This window comes from Misgurnus anguillicaudatus, chromosome 19 (genome assembly GCF_027580225.2).
Source record: "Misgurnus anguillicaudatus chromosome 19, ASM2758022v2, whole genome shotgun sequence".
Classification (NCBI taxonomy): Eukaryota; Metazoa; Chordata; class Actinopteri; order Cypriniformes; family Cobitidae; genus Misgurnus; species Misgurnus anguillicaudatus.
This window is the reverse complement of record NC_073355.2, coordinates 36,026,286-36,051,559: the sequence shown is the minus strand read 5'-3', so window position 1 is coordinate 36,051,559 and position 25,274 is coordinate 36,026,286. Positions and strand designations below refer to the sequence as shown.

General features: G+C 37.8%; 2 protein-coding genes across 2 annotated transcripts; both read right to left on the bottom strand.

Annotated features, from left to right (window-relative positions):
* Positions 1-33: 33 nt before the first annotated feature.
* mcm5 (minichromosome maintenance complex component 5) lies at positions 34-5,972 on the bottom strand. Its single transcript, XM_073857574.1, is given in 15 exon segments — positions 34-444; positions 531-658; positions 907-1,049; positions 1,620-1,748; positions 1,836-1,948; positions 2,796-2,972; positions 3,073-3,138; positions 3,217-3,360; positions 3,440-3,551; positions 3,634-3,805; positions 3,881-4,202; positions 4,331-4,507; positions 4,616-4,744; positions 5,027-5,153; positions 5,643-5,972. Coding segments are annotated over 15 exon segments (2,211 nt in total). The 5' UTR covers positions 5,813-5,972; the 3' UTR covers positions 34-342.
* Positions 5,973-7,380: 1,408 nt separating this feature from the next.
* gcat (glycine C-acetyltransferase) lies at positions 7,381-11,362 on the bottom strand. The gene is made up of 9 exons (XM_055194682.2): positions 11,086-11,362; positions 10,541-10,671; positions 10,360-10,461; positions 10,130-10,276; positions 9,604-9,758; positions 9,221-9,303; positions 8,815-8,986; positions 8,200-8,321; positions 7,381-7,723 (listed from the first exon to the last, which is right to left on the bottom strand). Exons 1-9 carry the CDS (start codon positions 11,303-11,305, stop codon positions 7,572-7,574), a joined length of 1,284 nt encoding a protein of 427 aa, XP_055050657.2. The 5' UTR covers positions 11,306-11,362; the 3' UTR covers positions 7,381-7,571.
* Between the last annotated feature and the right edge of the window lie 13,912 nt (positions 11,363-25,274).

The following is a 25,274-nucleotide window of genomic DNA, read 5'->3' as shown; positions in this document are numbered from 1 at the left end:
TTTTTTGCTAGAGGTAACAAAACATACAGCAGCTTATTTCCTTAAATGCATTATTTATTGTTTTTTTCCAGAATGACAGGACAAAATAATTTTAAAGCCCCATTTGAATGAAACTGTGTCATTTTGTATATTTTTAAGGAGCTGAAAAACACATTATACAGCAACATCTTCATGCCACGTGACAACCTTAAACCAATCCTGCATATACTGCAGGACCTTCATACATTTAATCCAAAAACTATTTACAAAAAATATGATATTTTTGACTGGTTCCATCTCAACATTTTTAAACATTTTCTGACATTATGTGTGAGGCAAACACATAAAGCTGGAAGCATTTCTTTATTTGACCCTGTAAAGGACTTTCCTCTGCATGCGATGCTGCAGCTCTCCCCTCCTCAACATCAGATGAACGACTTTTTGAATGGCGTGTTCTGGATACTTCTGTTTAGAGATGAGAGGAGACACATTAAAGGTGTGATCATATAAATGTGTGATTCAAAAATGCTAAATGTAACTTCAAGACGCACCTGTTTAGAGAAGTCCTGTATGATACTGTGTTCAGACACCTGGGAGCCGATGGCGAAGCGTCTCTTCAGCTGTTTCTCTATGCGAGAGATCATCTCATGATCCTCCTGAGTTGTAAATCCCTCCACACCTACATATATACAGTCAAACAAATATACAAATACAACATTTAACACTATTCAACCAGTCACAGAAGCTTAAAATGTTAAACAGATCCTACTTTTCTATTCATTTTCCATTAAATGATTTGATCTGATAAGTGTCAAGTTTAAATGATGTGATCGGATAAGTTGATAATTGTGGTGTTTTTGGTCACTATACTGTGATGTAAAATTTTCATACGTTTCATATCTAATTGCAAAAGGTGAAAACACTCACCGGAAAGACTGCCAGAGAGGGCCGCATCAAGCGTGGACACCTGGAAGAGTCTCAGAGACTCGTCCACCTCTTCTTCTCCAGCGATGGGCTGTAGCTTCATCTTAGCAAGCGATTCTGCGATGCGCACCACAGCCTCCAACTGCCTGCGGAAGGAGAATTAACCAATTAATGCAGCTTAGCAGACAACCGTTTTGCTTAAAATATGCCAATGTAATAACACTGTAACATGGATCCATACAACTGCAAATAATGCACATAGCAAGCAACCAAGTATTTAAAGACTGCTAGTAAGCACCGAAATTAAAAATCTTGAATCTATATGACTTTATGTGACTCTGGACCACAAAACCAGTCATAAGTCACACGGATATATCTGTAGCAAAGGCCAAAAAAATATTGTATCAAAATGATATTTTTCTTTTATGCCAAAAATAATTCGGATATTAAGTAACTATATTGTGTCCCATGAAGTTTTTTTTTACTTTATAACTTTAAAGGCGATTTTGATTTTTGCACCCTCAGATTTTTTTTAAATAGTTGTATCCAAATATTGTCCTATCCTAACAAATCTTACATCAAATGGAAATTATTTATTTATTCAGCTTTCAGATGATGCAATTTAAAAAAAATTCCTTTAAGACTTTTGGTTCAGTGCAATGGTTAGGCTACAGTTCCTGCATGCCAGCAATTTTAGTCCTAATGTTTGTAATTACCTGACAGTAATGGGGATTGAGACGCGTTTGTCAGTCTCTCTCTCGTGTTCCTTCGCTCCGCTCCTCATCAGAACGTATCTGTTCTTTAGCTTCTCCGCTGCGGCCGCAGACAAACGTGGTCCACATTTCCTGTTTGTGTTCGACATTCAATAATGAATTTTTATTCTAATTAGACAACATGGATCATTTCACACAGATTTTAATCCGCCACATTTCGCTCTAGCGTAGGCAATGTATTTCTTCAACGTGGCCAGAGGAATCTCTCCTTCAACACCCTCGGTCTGGGTCTGCGCGCTCAGGTGAACGTTCATCACATGGCGAGCCAAAGTCTAAAACCGACAAAAATGTGCATTAGCTAAAATCTTAAAGGAGTAGTCTACTCATTTTCAATATTAAAATATGTTATTACCTTAACTAAGAATTGTTGATACATCCCTCTATCATCTGTGTGTGTGCACGTAAGCGCTGGAGCGCGCTGCGACACTTCGATAGCATTTAGCTTAGCCCCATTCATTCAATGGTACCATTAAAGATAAAGTTATACGTGACCAAACACATCAACGTTTTTCCTATTTAAGACGAGTAGTTATACGAGCAAGTTTGGTGGTACAAAATAAAACGTAGCGCTTTTCTAAGCGAATTTAAAAGAGGAACTATATTTTATGGCGTAATAGCACTTATGGGAGTACTTCGACTCGGCACAGTAACACCCTCCCTCTCCCATTATGAGAGTGAGAAGGGGAGCGGACTTTTCAGGCGAGTCGAAGTACTGCCAAAAGTGCTATTACGCCATAAAATATAGTTCCTCTTTTAAATCCGCTGAGAAAAGCGCTACGTTTTATTTTGTACCACCAAACTTGCTCGTGTAACTACTCGTCTTAAATAGGAAAAACGTTGATGTGTTTGGTCACTTCTAACTTTATCTCTAAATGGTACCATTGAATGAATGGGGCTAAGCTAAATGCTATCGAAGCGTCGCAGCGCGCTCCAGCGCTTACGTGCACGCACACAGATGATAGAGGGATGTATCAACAATTCTTAGTTAAAGTAATAACATATTTTAATATTGAAAATGAGTAGACTATTCCTTTAATAATACAGATCTGCAGTAGCACACCAGCCACTGATCGTGTTCATGTATATTGAATCATTCGTGTGATCGTATCATTGACCCACCATGTCTCTCTGTTGGTCATGGTGGTCTTTGATGATAAAGATCATGTCAAATCGAGACAGGATGGTGGGCATGAAGTCAATGTTGTCTTCTCCTTTTGTGTCATCCCAGCGACCGAACACAGAGTTTGCAGCGGCCAGCACAGAGCAGCGCGAGTTTAGTGTGGTTGTGATTCCAGCCTTAAGGTTACAAACACAGTCAACATGAAATCATGACAGTTTAGGCACTGTAGCTTTATGGATGGACAAAAAAGGCTGTAGGGATTTTGGGAGGTTTTACCTTCGCAATAGAGATGGTCTGCTGCTCCATGGCTTCATGGATTGCAACTCGGTCATCTTCTCTCATCTTTTTGAGAAAAAAAGGTGATCATTAAAGTTTAAAGGCAAGCGATCACACATCCAAATTGGTGGTTCAAACACCAACCTTGTCAAACTCATCAATGCAGACCACACCACCATCAGCCAGGACCATGGCACCTCCCTCCATTACAAATCCACGAGTGTGCGGGTCTCGCAGGACCGAGGCCGTCAGACCGGCTGCACTGCTGCCCTTACCGGAGGTGTAGACCTAACAGACGACAACAGAGATTATGTAAGATCCAACTAAAGGTGAAAGACATTCACATCAAAGACGCAAAAGCTCCTACCCCAATTGGAGAACATCTTTCCACAAACTTCAGCAATTGGGATTTAGCCGTTCCTGGATCTCCAAGCATCAGCAAATTAATATCACCTCTGCGTGTCAGGCCATCAGGCAACCTATAATACAAAAATAAAAAGTTTAAATGGCAAAGTAAACAACGTCGAGGATAAAAAAACAAAACTTTGTCCTTTTTCTCACCTCTTCCTGGAGCCTCCAAAAAGAAGACATGCTATAGCTTTCTTCAGATCATCGCTTCCATAGATGGACGGGGCGAGAGAGCGAGCGAGCGATTCATAGACGGCTGGAGAAGCAGCCAGAGACCTCAGCTCCTCCTCTTCCTGTGGAGTAACCGATCCGGTCGCTCCACGACCTGCAACGAATATAGAAAGTTTACACAAAAGCAATACCAAAAACTAATTTACCACAACGCTTTGCACTCACTCACCCGCTCCTTCGGTGTCCACTTCGATGCCAACGACGCGGAGGTATGCCGATCGAATGCCCACACCTGCTCCCTTATCGCGGCCTTTGTTCTTGGTCTGAGCCACCTTCTTGATAGAGTAGATGCCCATGACGGTGACCCGGTTTCCGGGTACCACGCGGTCACACAGGTACCTGTCGCAATAGAGCTGCATGTGTCGCGGCATCTCTCCGTGAGGAACGGCATCAGGAGCTTCCTGCAGACGCTGAGTCTGGAAATCCACGCACACGCATCGGTCCGGAATGATGAAATATGGATCCACGGGGCATTTGACACGGCCCGCCTGCTCGGTGTGGGACAGCAAAGAGATTTAAATTCAATATAGCCATCATACCTTTTTCAATACTGTTAAACCAACCAATGCATCTTATTTTATACAAACCCAAAATATTGGTAGGTGAGAGACGCGGAAACTTACGTGTTACACTTGCGGGGCAAAGCGTAACCCTGCAGTCCCGGAGGAAGAGGAATGTTACTGATCACTGATCTGCAGCCACGGCACTGAAGACAGACTCTGGTAGCTTTGGCCCTCACCGCCGTTGAGGATATGATTATACCGGGAATCTTGACAAGACGCGACACCTGCTCCGACTGTGACAGAGAGACAGAAGGGTCACTATGAGCAAATGTGATGTTTAGCGGTTTGACACTAGTTTAAGTTAAGTGTATAAAGCAGAAGAGAGTGATGCTTCCCCTCACCTTTAGACTGCGGATGGAGGACGGGTGGGCGTCGCTCTTCAGCATGACCTGTATGTCTTGTACGGTCTCTTCTCCTGCTGGCCTTGGACGCGTGACCTCATCAGCCACTTCCTGGGCCGCTTCTTCCAACTGCCAATGATAATGCCAAACATTATACAAACATGCAACATAATAAATTAAATATGAAATAAATGTATGAGGCAATCTGGTTATTTAACTTCTCTGTCTAAAACTACATCCCAATCTGGTTTTAAAGGGGTTTGCCTGGAAGACCAGCTGATAAACAAGATAAAACTAGATTTGCAGAGTGTTGGGACAACCAGCTACTAGTTTAAGCTGGTTTTAGGGGCTTTTATTCAGCAGCTGGACACGTATCAGCAAAGGTAGGTTGTTATGTAGGCTTGTCCTCACCAAAGGCAGATTCTCGGTGGGCAGTTTGTACAGACAGTCTGAAAGATCTTCATCAAAACTGGCCAAGTCCTCCATCTCCACATTAATCCAGTATTCACCCAGTGTGTAATGTCTCTTGAGCTCATCTCTGAAGAAGATTATACAGTAAAAAAAGATGAAGATTAAAAATGTGTATGTACGTTGTTTATGCACAAATTTCCTTAATGAATCAAAGTAGCTACGACTGATGCATCTCAAAGAAACGACTCGTTCGAATGCTTCGATTCAAGAATCAGTTAAAAAATAAATTGACCAATTTTGTCACGAAAAGTCATTTTTTTAAGTTTTCTTTCATGGTTCAACACAAAAGGAAGCCAAACGAATGTTTCTGTAGACTAGTTTAACGGAGTCATTGCGGAATCGGCTCCAAAGAACGATTCATTCGGAGTCGGACGCGATTACTTCAAATGAAAGTATACAGTAAACATCAAAAAACTTGATTAAAAACAATACATATGCAGTGGATTTAATTATAACTATATAATTCCGGGCATTTATAAGCAATCGTGCAAAACCATTATATAAACATATTGAACAATTTAGATGTGTATAATTTCTGATATCTGATTAACGTTACCTGTATTTGTAGGTGAATCCCGTGCGATCGGTACCGACTCTGAATTGTCTCAAAAACTCACGGAACCTCTTTTTGATATGGCTGCGTTTCACGACCCCTTCATCGCCGATGCTTTCTCCTCCTCCGAAACTGTCACTGTAATATACTCCTGGATCATCAAATCCCGACATTTTGCGATTATTCAGGCGTATAATAAACTTAAATAAGTACTGTGTTGTTTATTAATAATAGCAATTATTTTCAGTCAGAGACAACAATGTGCTCCAACCGGACGCAGCACGCAAGTACAGACTTTCGCGGCAAAAGTTCTAGCCCTGCCCTCCGTTGAAGAATGACTCCGCCTCCATTCAGTTTTTCCTCTTGCGCATTGGTCGGGAAGCCTATAAAGAGTTCGACGTCAGTAAAAAGGGGAGGTTCCATACGCAGTACTGGCGCGAAATACACAAAGCAGAGCAACTGCGCGGAAGTTGTAGGCATGAATGGCGCGGAATAACAGTATCAACATGTCACTTTTATTATCTATCAAAGTTATTTTAATATCACAGTAGTTAGTAGTTTCTATATAATATAATTTACAGAGAAATCACTTTATATTTGAGTAATTATTATAGTCTTACGAAAGATTTTGACTATTATTTACACATTATTTATCATATACATTCAGAGTACTTAAGTATTTTTACTTTCTACATAAAAGTACATTTTCAAGTATTCCTTATTTATCAGTTTTTTGTCATAATTTCAAGTTTTTGGTTTATATTTAGGTACATTAGACATCTAGTAATTTTTTTTACACAATTTTTATGTAATTAGGTATTAAATACATTTTAATATGCAATATAAAAGGAATAAAAAGTATGATGCTATGCTTTAGAATGTAGTGAACATTTTGTAATAAAGTAAATTTTTCCCAAGACAAACACTTTGATAAAGCACAGATGCTTGGAAATAGTAGGCTTACTTAAAATACTCACGTGGTGTCCGCTTCTGTATACATTATTTGTATAAAGTTGATAGTTATATCGCTAATGATTCTTTTAAAATACATTTTTACTGTAATTATCTAATTTTTATTGGTTTCTTTTATAAAAACTTAAAATTATTTTCGTTTTTCAACAATCAAAAGTAAATGGCTGAAATGACTATACCAGGGGTCTCCAAACTTTTTGTGAGCAAGGGCTACCACAATGGAAAAAACTATCTGGAGGGCTAGTTTTTTATATGTCAACTTTTTTGATATTTTGTGGATTTTATTTTACTTGTTGATATGTTTTATCAAGGTTAAAAATGTTAACATACATAAAGAAGCCATAAAAGAAAATATGTAATAAATATTAAATATGAGGCTATTAATAATAAAATGTGCTTTGGCGGACAACTTACAAACTCTGTGTGGGCAACCTGGTGCCCACGTCACCCTGTTGGAGACCACTGGACTATATAGTTAGTACTGTACAAAGGTTACGTTTTTAAAATATTTTTAATCATATTTTTTCTTCAACATTTCGGTAGGAAATATATTACTAAACATTATTTGCCGTTAACCTGAACAAACAACTGAGATTTTTGTATAAACAATGAATCCTACAATAGACCCTTTGGCCCATGCACAGATCCCTCACCATTGAATTGGTCTGGGATTGCAGACAAAAGTGATACAGCCCAAGTCCATAAGAACTGTCAACATCTTAAAGATGCTTGGTGTCTTTAAGATGTGTGCAGTAAAACACATAAGCTATTAATGTTATTAATTATGAATCAACAAAGCATTTATTCTGTTAAACTTAATAGTATTCAAATACACCATTGACCTCAGTAGCAATGCAATCATTTTGCTATTATATGATATGTAACGTCAGCCTCATTCTAACAGTACTCCATAAACTTCTTTGGCATTTCCTTCCAGATCAGACCGTTGTGCTCCTGACATTAGGAAATGACACCATGCTTTCTGCCGGTCTGTATGAAGGCATCTACAGTACGATCAATGTCCTCATCAGTATGAGCTGCAGAGATCTGCACTCGAATACGAGCTTTTCCTTTAGGAACAACTGGGTAAGAGAATCCGATCACATACACTCCTGGAGAAAGAAAGAGATATTTAGGCCGATATGCTCAAATGCCATACTTGATTCTGCTAACGCACCTCAATTTCTCATGTGGGATGATCAATAAAGTACCCATCTGTCGGTCTGTCTGATAAAATTTTGTCTGGGAGCACATTTAAAGAGACAGTTCATCGAAAATGACAATTATGTTATAATTTATTTCCCCTAATGTTTTTCTATTTGACACACAAAGCTATTGGTCAATATAAATTGTATGTTTCATTCCACATTTACAATGATGTCAGTGCTTTTTATGAATTTTGCTGGGGTTTGACAGCCCCAGTCCCCAGTTACTTTTATTATATACATTTTGGCCAGAATATTAGGTACTGACAAAAGTATTATATGACTCAGGAAAAAGATGAAAAAGGGAAAGAATGTTGAAAGAAAAAAAGAACGTAGTAGACGTGGCATTTTGAAAATACAGAAAATAATGCAGAAATTTTCACCTAGTTTTAACATGTCGTCTGCCATAAGAGAAGCCAAGCGGGCATCACCCAGCATCACAGGGCAAATGGGATGAGCTGTGCCAGAGATGGTGAATCCTGCCTGGGTCATTTGGTTTCTAAACCTTTGGGGAAGAACAAAAGAACCACAATAAACATTAGTTAGCATTTCTATTGTAAGGGTTACCGTTAACCAAAGACCTGACATCGTCGGCTCAATGAACTCATTCATACTTTTTAACAGGTACACTGACCAGCAGAAGTCAGCTATTTTAAACATCCATCCTGGACCAATTGTCATTAATAAATAATTGTCTTGGTAGTTTCAACCCTGGTTACCTACGGTTTACAAGAGATAATGCAAAACTTATTTTATTAAAGGGTGTAACCAAATCTATAAATCTCTCTCTTTTTCTTTCTTTATTCTTCACACCTCCCAGCATCTGTGCCTATATCCAAGGTGAGAACTGGTTAATCCATACACAGGGTGCATGTCTTTGTCCTATGGGAGGAAACCAGAGTACCCGGTGTACCTTCTTGCTGCGAGCCAACAGTGCGACCCACTGTGCCCCTAATCTATAAATCCCACAAAACCCCACCTACTTCTTTCAGTACTACCTCATGGTCTTTGCCGCCATGCTCTGAGCGATTTCATTGGATGCCAGCAGTAGTTCGACAGCACGGGTGGAACATCCGACAACAGGAGGGGGGAGAGAGTTAGAGAAGAGGTAAGGACGTGACCGCTGTCTCAGTAGATCAATCAAAGCTTTAGGTCCAACTGTGTAACCACCTGACAAAATATGAGAGATACATCATCGCTGATAGTACTTTGGCATAATTATTTTTTAATGAAAGGGTCTTAATTTGTCATTAGTTACTTCTTGAAAAATACTCAATGAAAATACAAATAATGCAAATGATGAAGTTATTGTTAAGTCAGCCATAGTAATGTTATTCAGCAAACTTTTTACTATGTAGCATTGCGTTTCAGCTAATGTTTAATAACTACAATCGAGATACACACCAGCAGCTCCACCCAATGCTTTTCCCAGTGTGGAATTCACAATGTGCACCCTCTTCATCACCCCGAGCAGCTCATCTGTTCCTCTGTGCTCACGAAATACAGAAAAGTCCATTAGTTACATTTTACACTACAGAATGAGATCCTTCTCACAACTGCTTTGCCTGGAATAAATGGTTAGTTAATTTGCATTTGTTTTGATAATTAATAAGAATTAGATCTATTATCTCTCTGCTATGAAATATGTTGCAAAAATTCCTATTATAATCTTTTTCTAGTTATGGTGCACAAACCGGCACACTTAAACCATCAGGAATGCTACAAATGACTGCTGTAGATTTAAACCTAAATCTCATGCCTATTATTTGTCCTGTATAGGTACTCACCGGCCACGGGGGCCCATGAAGCCTGTGGCGTGACATTCATCAATGAAGACCAGAGCTCCATACTGCTCAGCAAGATCACAGATACCCTGTAATGGAGCCACATCCCCGTCCATGGAGAACACACCGTCTGTGACCACCAACCTCAGACGGGAAGACTTATGTGGAAAAAATTTGAAAAGAGAGCAAATCAAAACAAAACACTTGCAGTCCATAAGCTGAAAAGCTTTCTAGTTCAGTAGGACTGCACACCATGATTTGTAATTATTGACTCAAGTTGTCATATTGTATCGTCTGCTCTTGAACAAACAAATCTTTACCATGTCATCTGGCAGCACACAGGCACTTTCATTCAAAATTTGCATGTAATTTACATATAATTTAAAGGCGGGGTGCATGATCTCTAAAAGCTAATTAATAGTGTTTTTCAAAAATCATGCACCCCGCCTTTAATGTGAAGCATGCCACACAGGTGGTTGCAGTGCAAATGTTGATTTGCATGAGATTCATTCTAAGACTCACAACGTACCTGAGACTCTTTCAGTTTTTCCTCCAGGTCGTTCAGGTCCATGTGCTTGTAACGAAACTTCTTGGCACGACACAGTCGAATGCCGTCTATAATGGAGGCGTGGTTTAATTCATCAGACAGAACTGCATCATCAGGACTCAACAGAACCTCAAACAAAGAGTACAGAGGTGCTGTTACAGTGCAAGCACATTTTGCTTTGGTATATTACTGGTAATGATGGTTAAAATTACCTCAAACAGACCAGCATTGGCATCAAAGCAGCTGGCGTACAGAATACAGTCGTCTCTTTCATGAAACTGGGCAAGCTTCTGTTCCAGGTTCTTGTGAATGTTCTGAAAAACAGACAGAAAAAATCAAGTATTTGGTCTTGTATAAACATTGCAATTAACAAGACAATCTTTTCGTCCTTACCTGGGTGCCACAGATGAAGCGAACTGAACTAAGTCCAGCTCCATATTTTTGCAGTGCATCTATTCCTGCCTGCACCACCTCAGGATGGCTGGATAAACCCAGATAGTTATTTGCGCAGAAATTCAATATGTCTAAAACAAAAACAGAATAGAAGCTATCATAGGGAGCTCCTGTAGCCCAACTGAGTAACTGTGTTAGCAATGCAAAGGGTTTTATAAAGGTTCCCAAAGAACACACATAATGATTAAATATACAATGAGGGGAGGGCATTTGTATAACTTCACATTTTACTATAGTAACTGTTTAAAACCCACGTTAACCACAAATGTACCACTCTTACTAAAAAAATGAAGACATTTTGTAGTAAAACTATGGTAATACTATAGTGATCATTCTGCAAAAAGCATTGTTACTACACTTTAACTAAGCAATTTCCATATATAGGAGGAGCCTCCCCAATGTCAAACCTAAGCATAGCGCACTATTATATCAGCCATATTGATATACTTTAAAGATCTGGGTGTTGTTGTTGGGTCACAGCTCACCCCCTCTGCTGCCGTCCACGTAGATATGAGGACCCTGTTTGGACGTGATCACTCTCTCTCCCTTCCACGTGCCCGCTGTACGGATACTGTCGAGCTCGTGTTCAAGTACAGACAGCGCCTGCTCCACAGCAGCGTAATGTCTCTTTATATTAGCAGGGCTCGACTGCAAAACACTCCTGATGGGAGCGCTGAAACGACGAACAGCTGTGCGGAGTGACATTTCCCAACCACTAGTACTGTAATGAAAGTAGTATGGACTTGAGCTGTGTCTGAAACCGCTCCCTATCCACTATATAGTGCACTATATCGGGTGTCGGCCATTTTGTAGTGGTGTCCGAAACCTGAGTGAACAACTTCATTCCCTACATTCATTCACTACTTTTTACCCACAATGCACTCTGATTTTGAGGGTACATTCGATGTACACTCGTTCACTCATATTTCCCATGATGCAACGGGAGACGAACGCGTAACTTGAATCAGCCGAAGGATACTGACAGTAAACACCAAACATTTTCTTGTTGTCAGTTATTTTCTACTTTTTTTAAATAAACAAATGAAAAATAATTGCGTTATCTTTTATTTAAAATCTAATACACATTTTTATTAAACAATAAATAAACAGCAGTAAATAAATATTATAAGCAGTTGTTTTCTCTTTATTATCAACTAATACAATAAACATGACAAATGTGAAAAACACTAAGAAATTAAACTTTACCATTTCACAGCACAATCAATAAAGCCACACAGGTGTTTATGATGATCTCTGCGACAGCTCTCTGACGCATGATATTTGCGTCAGTGTCCGAAATCGCTCACTCATTTTCATTTGCTTCTTCCCCATATAGTGGACTCAACTGTCATTCCCCAGATAGGGAATAGTGAATGAGTGAACGAGGGACCGGTTTCAGACACAGCTTTGGACTTGACGTTCACGGCGGATATGTCATCTGTATGGGCGATGACAACATCAAACCAATCAAATGCGTTTGCGTCAGCGTCAGCCGGCGATCCAGACTCCAGCCCCCTTTTAAAGAAACACATAAATACAGTGCTTATGATTACATAATAATCGTCATAAATGCATGTTTATGCTACCATATATACATTTTCTGTATTTCTACATGTATTTATTCATTCATGTATTTGTTTATGTCAGCAAAACACATGAAGACATGACCACATTTGTTATACAGTGAGTGGGGGCTAGGCGGAGAAAAACCACGTTTTACGTCAGCGCGCTCACTATGCGCGCGAATTTTTCCCGGCAAGTTTGTAGTGATAACATACACTGCACTAGTATAACTTAAAAGATGTTGGAACTACGTTTGGCTCTGGTGATATGTGGACATCGAGTATGGGAAAGGCATAAGGTTAACATTAAAGGTAAGCAGGTTCTGTGGTATTTATTAAAATGAATGATTTTTTAAAGAATCATCTACCGTTAACATTAACCATAGCCCTTGTGAGCACACAAGATTATGTTTCGGTTATTTTATTACCTTGGGTATACAAATGTCAACAATGTGCGCGTGGTATTTTCTCTGACGTTGAAACGGGTTAAAATTCTTATATATAATCAATGGAAAGTCTCTGATCAATGATTTTTAATCAGACAAGCACAGACATTATTTTGCGGGAAACATTAGCTTTAACTAAGCGAATCTAAATCTGTGCACTTTTTAACTGTATGAAAAAAATAAAGCTGCGACTGATCCAGCTCATGTTTCCCAACTTTGCAAGAGTTCTGCTGTTAACCGGAAGTGGTTTTATGACGACACACACAAGAGGCGGTCTCGTTCCGCGGCAAATCCAAAAGTCCCTCCTGCTTCTTCTCCCGGGAAAGTAACACGGAGGTTTTTTTAATAACTGAAATGACATGGAAATCAACAACACAGGTCAGAACTTACTTTAACCTTATTGGTGTCAAACTAGTTTGATGCTTTAATTGATATGTAGTCTAACGTTACTGCTTTCTAAAAGATTGCGTCGTTTTCATTAGCCATGTCAACTTCGTCGCAATGACCGGGTTGTCAGCTTTCGAGTTGCGCTAGGAAGGTAAAAGGCAGGGGGTCTTCAGTGTTTTTCGGATCGGGGACCCCTTGATACTAAATGTGTAAAACAGATATTTAAGTAAGCGATAAGGTACGAGGGGCTGCTTTTTCGTATTAGGCACAACCCAAAGTGGAAGCACAACTATTGACCAATCAGAATCAAGGACTGGAACTGGCGTAGCGCCACATAAAGCGAAACGCCAAAATCTTTTCAGCAAAGTAAGTTACCAACAACCTGAGAAGTGGTGGCACGCAAAAGAAAGCGAAGGCACGCCAAAATATAAAAGTGTCTGCACCGCGAGCACTGGTCCAGCCACCCACATCGTGTGTTGCTCTTTCACCAACTATTGACCAATCAGAATCAAGGACTGTGTAACACAGCCATACTATATAAAGACAGTATTGGCACTATTATGCTGTTGTTGTACATGCATATGTATTTTTTGTTAAAGTAAATTTAGTTTTTATATTATAATAATATTTTAAGGTATTTGCAGTGTAATAGATTTTCATTTGACTGTGAATTGGACAATTGCACATTTACCTGAACCTGGGCTTTCAGTTTATAAAGGTGACTGATCATGGTAAATGGCAAAAAGACGGTCTATCTATCTGGTGGGGATAGAGGTTGTGCTACTTTTTAATTCAGAGGTTTGTTGCCTTTCTCGTGTATCATCATTGTCTCGAGTTTGAGTAAAGCAGGTTTAGTTTCTGCAGAGCATTATATCAGACTCAGGAGAACAACAATCAACGAGTCCGAGTGCATCTCTTTGGGGCAACTTTGAGAGGCTGCTTTTCAACCTGACTATGAATTTTGCACAAAGCACCATCACGGCGCACGTTTCATTAATTTTTAAATGCAAGTGATAGTTTTGTCACAGCTTATAATGCGGACGCAGTGTGGTGTCATTTGCCTGTTGAATTAGCACTTTTTAAATCTGAACCGCATGAAACGCCGTCCAAGTTCAGAAATATAGATGAGACAACATGTCGCGCTGATTCTTAAATAACATTCTAAAAGAAAGCCACAAGTTACATCATGTACTAAGACCGAAAAATAAAGTTGTGATTTTCTAGGCAGATATGGTTAGGAACTATACTCTCTGATTGAGGCACACCAGATAGAGATAGGCGTTGTACACTATTTACAGTTAGGCATATTAGGCCATTATTTCATGACTTTTATTAAATGGGAATCTCAATGGTGGCCACGAGTCTGCGTGAGGAAATGGATGTGTGGCATGAGAATGTGGTCAATTGCGTACATCAAAATTAACTGTATGAATAGTAACTTAGTTGTACGTTCGAAAACGAAACCTTTAAACAATGTATTGACAGTAAGGTAAGTTAGGTAATTTAGGTTTAAAAAAAATTCGAGCGAATCCACACTATGGCAGTTTCTCAAACGGAAGGCTGCATCCCCTGGAGGTCGCATTTGTAGGCTGCAAATTGTTGTAATATGCTTGACTTGCGAATGTCATGCTCAATTAACTGAAATAAACCAAGCTTGATGACGTATGCAGCCTACATTTGTGACCTCAGAAAGATGCAGCTTTCCGTTTACAGGTCTCTACAGGTATTTTGTGAAAATAATAGGAATAAACTCTAGGGCGGATTCGCGCGGAGCCTATCGCTATAAGTTTTCTCTTATTACCAACTAAGATTAATTCAACTATTTTTCAACACAGATACCACAACTGATTGCCTGTGCCGATCTCTAAGACAAGTGTGGAGATTTATCTGCTGCTGTCGACCTGAGGACAACGGTGTGTAGAATTATAACTGATTGTCTTAGAAATATTTTTACACTGTAAAATCTTTTGACCTGAGATGACCTAAGGTGCAATGTATTAACAGAGTTTGGGCTTCCAATTGAAGAAACAGCGCCATCTACTGGACAGCCAAGCACGGTGCACCCATTTTTTGAGGAAAGTCATCACATCAGTTTAGGTAAGACACACATGAACTCTGTGGGCAGTGACTTGAGTTTTTAAGCTAATATGCCCTTCATGGTCATTTATAAATAAACCAGTTAACAAAGTGAAAGATTACACTGCAGTATAGTAGGTCCAGGCGAGCCATATAAACAGGGTGCACATGAGGTGTGTCCTATCTGATCGAGATTAAGGATTAGTCCATTTTCTTAAAAAATCCAGATAATTTACACACCACCATGTCATCCAAAATGTTGATGTCTTTCTTTGTTCAGTCGAGAAGAAATTATGTTTTTTGAGGAAAACATTCCAGGTCTTATCTAGCGAAATGATTGTCATTTTTGACAAGAAGAATAAAAAATATGCACTTTTAAACCCCAACTTCTCTTCTTCCTCTGGTCCTGTGACGCGCCAGCGCGACCTCATGTAATTACGTAATGATGTAGAAAGGTCACGTGTTACTTATATGAAACGCACATTTGCGTTTGTGGTAAAAAATACCACATCTGAAATATACATATTTCTTCTTTTTTTTTTCAATTGCAAAATACATTTGTTACAATTAGTCAAAGAAATAAATTAAACTTGTAGTTCACAAATCATTATGTTTCAGAACATGTTTGCATAAAGAACCACATTTTTTTTAAAAAAGTACAAAATCAAGAGAAAAATAATAAATATCAGTCAATAGACGGGTAGATGAACTAAATATCATATATCAAGTAGTCAGTAAAAAAAGAAAAAATATAAACAACAAAAGTACATAGCCAGTAAGTGTCAGTTAAATTAGTTAAGTTAAATCAGTTAAGTATTGCATGCCTTTGATGCTGATTTACCCTTTAATCCAGAAATACAATCTAAAGAAGTCAAGTTTAAAAACATTGAAAAGGGGTTTATTTTTCATAAACTTCGATACCACATCTGAAAGGGTGAGTCTTCCTAATACGTTATGGTTAGAGACAATGGGTCAGAGCTGGAGTGTCTCGAGTCTGCAATGTTTACGGTTACGAGTTGAGAGATTCTCAGGTCAGTTCTCGCGCAGATCAGCCGGTTACGAGTGGATCTGTAGAGCGAGCGAAGTCTCATCAATAATGTTGCAAGAGGGGTTTGTGTGTGTGGTGGTGCTGTTTATGGTTTTACATTGAATTATAGTAATAAGCCTATTTATTTCAATTTTTACCCATTTAGTGTTTATAAGTGCCAGTGCCAACAATTAAGCACTTTCATTTATTAATATGCACAACAGGTTTCATGCTGTAATCTAGCCCTGACATCAAAGTAAATATCTGGTTTATGTAGATTTCTAAACCTGCAGCATTTACCATTACTAACAAATAATAAATAATTTCTGGGGTGAGCCTATTTGCTATGGTAACAACCTGTGTGTGTGTGCGCCCACGTGCATCTGTGTTTGTGTGCACGCGTTCTGTGCGTGAGGAAGAGTGACACCCCAGTCAGACGTTCAGTTGCTTCATTACATTTTGTTACGGCAGAAATACATAAATTCATTTTCAATAGAACGCTGCATTTGGTTTGCATCACTTGCATTGCGGTGCATTTTAGGTTAAGAATCCGTTCGAAAAATCACAACATCACGTCCCGCTGTATACACTGAATGAATGCATGCTGAAATTATTGTTGCGTGGCTACATAAAACTTTAAGCATATGTGATGCATTGCGTGATTGGTCTGACTCGCTCGCGTGAGAGAGAGACGAGGCGGGGTTCCTTTTTTAAGCTGTACTCTCTTGCAATTGAACGTGAATACATTTACTACTTAAAAACATTAAAGCTAAACATCATATCTAGTCAAACAGCATAACGACATCGCTACAAATACAGTATGGGATTAAAATCAGCGAAAGCTACGTTACCTTGATTCAGCGACGCTTGGTGAAACAACAGAGGATGTTTTCGGCTCAGATGCTGAATGTAAGGTAATGATAAGAATGTTATGATCCCAAACTTTAGACATTCTCTCTCTGATGTTTATGGACATTCACTCTCCGCCATCACGCCATCTAAATTCAAAATGTAACACGAGCTATGATGTGCTTCCTGAACATTGAACACGGTCCGTGTGAATCTGATCTCGGCGCGTGTAGTGCGCGTCATAGGAATTTAACAAGGCTTCGAGGCAGAATTTTTGCATCGAGGAATCAAGTAACTCGATGAATCGTTTCAGCCCTAGTGGTGAGTAAAGAAAATGGACTACTCCTTTAAATAAAGCTTCAAGGTCAATTAAAGATGCATACATTGTTTGAGTAATCATTTTAGGTAAACATTTTTTTAAACTTTTGAAACAAGATAAGGTGATCAAATATTCTATCTATTGTGTAAAATAATTCCCAATTTTGCTCACTTCATCTCATCATGCTTGTCAACGAAAGGGAAAGATTGATGTAGAGTGGGGTGGGCATACTTTTCTTACTCAAGGGCCACATCAGGTTTTAAAATAAAGATACTATGAAAAACAAATGTAGCTTTATTTATCCAAAATCACACTCCGTTACTAATTTTATGAAGACTTTAACTACTTTCATATAAAAAATCTCTACCCCTGTGCATGTCACTGGATATACATACAGTTTTATATACAGTTATGAAGGAAACATCAGTCTTGAGTAATATATTTAGCATCCGTTTTTACAGTTATCACCATAAAGAAGATGAATCATGGTATTATTAGAGTAGTAACCATGTTTTTTAGCAGATTAATTGCCATTTGTATTACCACAGTTTTATAACAACTAAAATACCATGGTTAGACCATAGTAAATTTGTGGTTACAACAAATAAAAAAGTATTCTTAATGTAGTTAAAGCATGCTTCATTTTTTAGGGCAAATCATTTCATGTGCATGGGTAGATAATATTACATTATTACCATGATGTTAAAAACAGCGGTAAGCAGTTTTTGGTTTTTAAAAATGGCAATACTTTTTGGTAAATAACACATACCCGTTCTGTTGTCCGTTCTGTTTTAAACACACAACATTCAACATTTATTCAAGCATATTTTTTAGAGCTAGCGATATCATCTTTTGGGCGTTAGTGGTATTGCATCAAATCTGGACCAAAATCCTACAAGGTTTAACATAGTTATAAGCTGATGTGCAGGCCGGATAAAAAAAACCCAGTTTGCCTACCTCTGATGTAAAGGCAATGTATCTAATTGTATCCCATTGCACTTTACTATGCAGCCCGCAGTCTTTTGGTTACTCCAAAAAATGCTGGGTTGTTTTTTACACCATGCTGGGTAAATAATGGACAGAACACACTGCTGGGTTAAAAATTGCCCGATGCTGGTTGTTGTACCCAACCATGGGTTGTAATAATCCAGCAGTGTGTTCTGTCCAGTATTTACCCAGCATGGGTTAAAAACAACCCAGCATTTTTAAGCGTGCAGGATTTTAATATTTCAGTTAAAATCATCCTGATCAGTCCTCAGAAATGACAGTTAGGAGTTAAGATGAGTGTTTAACATGTTAACTGATGTCACGATGTCAAAATTATTTTAATTCATGCAGGAATTTAAATTTGCAACACGTAAACCATTTAAAGGTGCAATTTGTAAGATATTTGCAGTAAAATCTCCAAAAACCACTAGGCCAGTGTTATATATTTTGTCCAGCTGATTACTATCAATATCTGTAATGTTTTCAACTACTTGTAAATCGTGAGAAAATTTCCATTCAAAACATTGACACGGGGCAGTGCAGTCTCCTGTCAATGACGTTAATATCCATGTGACCCTTTGTCACCGCCTTTACTGACGTAACCCACATGAGAACACTGGTCGAGCTCGAAAAAATAAAATGGCGGCCAAGGAAGTGGCTGGAGCACAAATTTAGTGAAAATAAACGTATATTTTCACTTTTTAAGCATTTTAATTTAATTTCTAGCGAGAAATGAGTATTGTAGTTTTCAAATATGTGATTAGTTATCACAAAGGCGCTCTCTGTTTATATTTCAAACACGCTGCCTTTGAAGTGCGTCGGAAAGCCTTTCTCTGAGCGGCCTTCAGGCCTCCGAGTCCGAAGTCATGTCCTCATGAGGCAGCGAGGCCACAAGTCCTCACAGTCCTCACTGCCTTGAGTTTTCGGACGCAGCCAGTGTTGTGGACAAATGCGGAACTATGCGCTTGCTTATGGACTTATGGATATCTCTGTACCGTCTGCCGCTGGTTGTGTCAGCTTCTGTAAGCGTACGGGCCAACCAAACGACCCAAGAAAAGTTTGGAACAAAACGAGGGAGGATCAATTTGGTGTTGCATTATCTGGATAGAGAGAGCTTCACAACAACATTTAACTAGACCGAGATTCTGATCCTGCTTGTGTTTTACGCGATGGGTGAGTTGTTTTGATTCATAACCCTTCAAAAAACGTATACTATTATATTGATGACAACATTACTGTAATCAGCGCGTCTTCCCGCGGACGATATGCACATCAAAGGTATTGTGAGATTCTGATCCTGCTTGTGTTTTACGCGATGGGTGAGTTGTTTTGATTCGTAACCCTTCAAAAAACGTATGCTATTATATTGATCACAACATTAGTGTGTAGACTGTAATCAGCGCGTCTTCCCGCGGACGATATGCACATCAAAAGGTATTGTACAGCAATATAAATGGTCATTTTAAGACACTTCACAATAAGATTTGTACTGTCAATACATTATGTGAAAAATCATTGTAGATTGTAAGTTGAAAACTTAATTCTGAGCTGTTTTTACCATCGAATTTGGACTAATACTGTAATATCAATATGACTAACAATTTCATTTTGAACATCACATATAAACTTACATAATGAAATAAACGATGTCATCAAACGCAACATTTATAAGACTTGATTACCTTATCCATCAACGTGATTTCTCGTTCTCGTCTGATTGATGGCTAAAGTTAAAGACTACAAATCCCATAATTCCACGCTGCTTCAGAGCGTCTGTAAACAACATCATTGTTTTTGTTTGATCTGGCGCCATCTTTCGGCGCATAAATACAAATTGTATCTTTAAACTGATTAAAGCTGCTTTATTATTTTTATTATTGTTTACATTTTTTCATATCATTACATTTGCATCAGGACCAGAGATGATGAGTGATTCGTGCACATGCATTGAGAAACACAGATGTGCATGCCACAGACAGTTCTGCATGTTGACCTTCTTGACATGCTGAAATGTCTCTGCTTATTAGTCCATTCCCATTTGTGCTGGGATTTTCAGAAAAAATAATGTAGGCCTATTAAGTAGTATTTTGTAACAATTGTAACAATATTTTAAAAATCAATGTTTAAGACTATCACTAGCTCTACACCCCTATACCTACACTCAATAATTCAGTCATACATGCCCTCCAGATGTCTACGCTCTGAAAGTAAACAACAGCCTTTTCTGGACCGTTTCCCACTGTCAGAATGATCTGCCGAGTCGTTAGCCATCTTCAAGAATTGACCAAAGACCTATTTCGTCAACACCTGACCCTGCAATACTTGCTCAAGCTATTTCTCCTATTCTTTCCTTTCCTACTCTTTCCATATATATTATAGAAACATTAAAAAAGTGTTTATAGCTTTGTGTACTGCAAAGATGGCTATCGACTAGGAAGATCAGTCCACCAGTGGGGAACAATCCAGAAGAAGGTGCCAAGATAGATTTTGTGCCTTTTTGTGATTGCACCAGTGTTTTGAATGAGACTGTTGCTCTTTTGATTCGCTTTAGATAAAAGCATAAATGTTGTGAGCTTAGAATTTATAATGCTTTATAATATTGCTGATGGACTCTTTACTTCTTTTCCATACAGAAGACATGGACCTTAAAGAAACTGCCTTAAAACATTGAAGATGGATCCCTCTATTCATCCGTTCTACAGTGCCCCATATCCATCCCAGAATCAGACACAACATGAGTGGGTGGGTGATCATTAATCCATAATGCTCAATACAGTAGTATGCCTCCCTCCCCTTGGGAGACAACTCTTGCCTGTTTTCTGTATTTCAAGTCATGGGTTGCATCCCAAGGAACACATACTGATAAAACAAATGTATGACTTTAATGTACTGTAAGTTGCTTTGGATAAAAGTGTCTACCAAATGCATAAAAAGGTAAAACATGTAAATCCCCCATGTAGACACTGTATGACAGGGCTAGTCAAATGCAGCCCTCCAATCATCTTTATCCGGCCCAGATCTTTGTCTGATTTAAGCGTGGTTACATTAAAGCCGCCTTTCCACTGTACATGACAAATGAAGGGGCTGTGTGGGGTGCCAACCATATGCGGGTGCGTAATTTTCGGATCCAATCTGAGCTTTGGATGCAAAAAATTTGTGAGTACCCCGCTTGCCACATGCTGACTGGACGTAATGTATTTCAGTGTGTTCCTATCAAAACACTGTGTGCAAGGTGAACATTTTTAATCATTTTTTGTTTAACTCTATCAGTAACACTTGGATTCTTTAAAAACGATTAATGACTAATAAGTAAATTAAGAAGTATAAATTTAATTGTAGATTAAAGGCTCTTTCACTGTAATGAGCTTCTCTTCCATGTTGACATGGATTTATGATTAAACTGAAATTTCATTCCGACTGCGACTAGGGGGAAAACTCAGACAGTCATGTCCCAATGTAGTGTACAATGGAAAGGTGGTTTAGCTTATATATCTTTAAAATATTAAAAAAGAAAACACAAAGTGCAATTTTTTGTCATTAGGAGAAGCATGGCTTTATGTTGTGAATACTTGAAATGTAACAATTTATGAAAGTTAAACATTCATAAATTTTTGCTATGTTGATTATTTACCCTTGCACTTTTTGGTGAAATGTTCATAGTAAAACTATTAACATTTGTCTCTTGCAATGTTAAACTGCAATTGTTTTTAAAATATTAAATATAAAAGGAGTTTTCAGTAATTAAAAGGCAAAAAACTGGATACAGGATGTGTGCATCTTTTTTGAAATGCATGTTTTATTTTAATATGACCTATAACATAATGTAACAAAAACAAGTTTTAACAATAATTTTATATACATACATAGACACATATAGACGGTTTCAGCAGTAACAACATAAACAATGGCTTTCGTGAAACACACGTAACTTCGGGCAAACTCAGCAAAAAATAAATAACAACAAAGTCCTTTTTGAGTACGTTATTTCTGATAACAAGCTAAATACACAACAAGTAGATTACCTTAGTTCATATTTCATAGCTAAAACGTATAAAAAACAACACTGAGCTAACGTTACTGTGTAAAATGTGTACTATAACGTATACAATGTTAACAAACCGGCTGCAAAACCTCCCTTCACATAGTGATTCATCGCTGTCACCACTTGTCTTTAGGAAACCGCTTGTGTGTCGGATGAAACCGACACACATACAATATGAGGAAAGTGGTTTTTTAAATCTAGCCCTTGAAGAAGAGTAGTATTTTAACTCTGCTGTAACAACACACAGGATGTGGGTTATTCTACAGAAATGTCCACTTTTGGTATGGCAAGATGTCTAAAAATGTATTTCTTTTTCTAACATTTAAACTTGGACCACATTATTAGATTACTCTTTGACTTTGAGTACGCATAAATGACAGCTTAATGATTTTTAATTTTTTGTATGCATGTACTTAAAGACTGCATACACAATGTTTTTTGTCACTGGTGTTATTTTTTAGCAACATTAAAGGTGTTTTGGAAATATGATTTTTTTTCAGCTTTAAAGCTTAATTCTTTAGTGAAGCAGAATTCAGTGAATTTAAAATTATCATCATGTCACATGTGAAAGAAAAAAAACACAGTAACACCAGTGATACAACAAATTACTAGTCACTGGTACTGATCTTTACTGGTGTTACCCATAAGGAAGGTAACACCAGTGACAGTAACACCAGTTTTTTGTTAATCTGTAACACCAGTGACACAACTCCAGGGGACCTCTACCTTCATTATATATTTTATAATATTTATTTAGCATTTTGTTTTTTAATGTAATTTACATCATATATTTGATAGTTATGGGCACATTATTGTATTTAAAATGGAAGAAAACACTGTTTTTGATCTCAAAGTAAAGCATTTTCCCACTGGTATGAGCACTTCTGTGGTGCTTCTTGGAATTCTGATGAATTAATAAAAATCAAATATTGCTACATTGATGGCTCAAGGTGGTATAATTGTTCAAATAACATATTGTTTCATTTTAAAATATAAAAAATTGTACCCCTAAGTGTTTTTCAAGTGTAATATTTCTGTAAAGGCTAGGGACAGAAAAATTTACATTTTCGTAGAATGACCCATGGATGAAAACCACACACAACAGACATGACAACCAACTGACCAATCTTTAGAACACAGGGATATTTTTTTATGACAAATGTTTGTGACTGTCCCATTGACCTCAGTTAGTTTCACATATCTAAAAAGGTTTTCTGAGGACGGTTGGTGCACTTGGTTGTCATGTCTGTTGTGTGGGATTTTCATACATCCTGTGTGTGGTTGATATACAGCAGGGTTTTAAAACGACACAGGGGTAAGTGATTTTTGATAAAATTATCATTTTGGGGTGAACTATCCTTTTAATGACCTTGGTGATCAAAACAATCAAACTCCATCAGAATAAACGCGAGATGCACACTATTGGATTTTAGCCAATGCCAATATAAGCCAGCAATGATACTGTACTTTTCATTATACTACTTAAATACAAGTGTTTTTTACCCTTAATACTTGACTACTTAAAAATTTAAATGTATGATATTATATTATTTAGAAAACAGTGAAGTAAAATAGAAACATAGATAGTTCAAAACTTGTTTAAAGCTGATCATGGATATGTTTTAATTGTTTATAATCTTGTGACATGATATCTAGCACACAAACATGCGAGCTGCTTGCATCAACAAACTGACATTGTTCTTAAATTGTGGTTCATTAATTGCTAAGTGAGTATAACTCCGTTACCTCATGATCTTCCCCAGCTTTTCTCTATATCTGATTTAAACTTTGTAAGGCATGCTTTAGCTGGGTTAAACCTACTTACCTTGTTAGATATTATATATTTAAGAGACATTGTCTATAATTTTTTCTGATCAACTTTGTCAAGACTTCCTATGATTCCCATTAATGATTTCACATTATGTTGTAGTTATAAGTTTCTGACATTTTGTGATGACTGGTGTAACAAAACTACAATAGTCAACATTTGAAGTGGATCAAAAATGTTAATCAAAGATGTCCTAAGACAAGAATGGGTATTGGTTCCAAATTTCAAGACAACTAAGTAAAAAGGTTTTGATCCATTTCAAATGATGACTAGTGTAATTTCCTGTGGTGGTTTTTGTACTGTGCTTTAAAAGAGTCTAAAGCAGGGCTATTCAATTAGTTTGTCGTGGGGGCCAGTTCATAAAAAGTATCTTAAATGAGGGGCCGGAGATATAACGGTGATGATGACTACATTTTTCTACATTTAAACATATTCATGTTGGGTTTTTTTAACTGCATAACAACAAATTCAGTGCATTGTACAATAAGCTTTTTCTACAAACATGTATTTTGAAACTGCATTCAACAACATTAGTGCATTGTTAGATGTCTAAGTAGGCTTTTTCTACATCCAGACATGTTCATATGTTGTATTTTAAAATTGCATAACAACATAAGTGCATTGTAAGATGCCCAAGTAAGCTTTATTCTACATTTAAATAGGTAAATAAGATCCATATCACACTTATTGAGAATTTAACTCATTTACTCACTTCAGTGCACATAACAAAAAAGTTTATAATATGGAACATAATTGTTTTATGCTGTTTTTTGTCAAGGCTAATTATTACAGTAGCCCCTATTTAAACTACAACAGCCATCTTAATAATTGGCAAACATTAGGCTACCTTCTAATAAACAGAATATGTTTTTAGATTTCGCAAGAGCAGTAAAATCAGGTGTATGTTTGTCAGCATGATACGCATACAGTGGTGCAGGTGCTGTGCTGTGAGCGATGGGTGACTACTGTTACTCGTTTTAATTGCATTCTTGTGTGAGAACGATGACTCGCATAATATTTGAGCCTTTGTCTGCTTTGAATTTTGGAGAAACGGCAGGATCTTTTTGTCTAACTTAGTTCACAAAATCGTTTCAACGAGTTTCCTTTATCTAACGTTAATGTCATTGTGGATAAGCATAAACATATCAGAC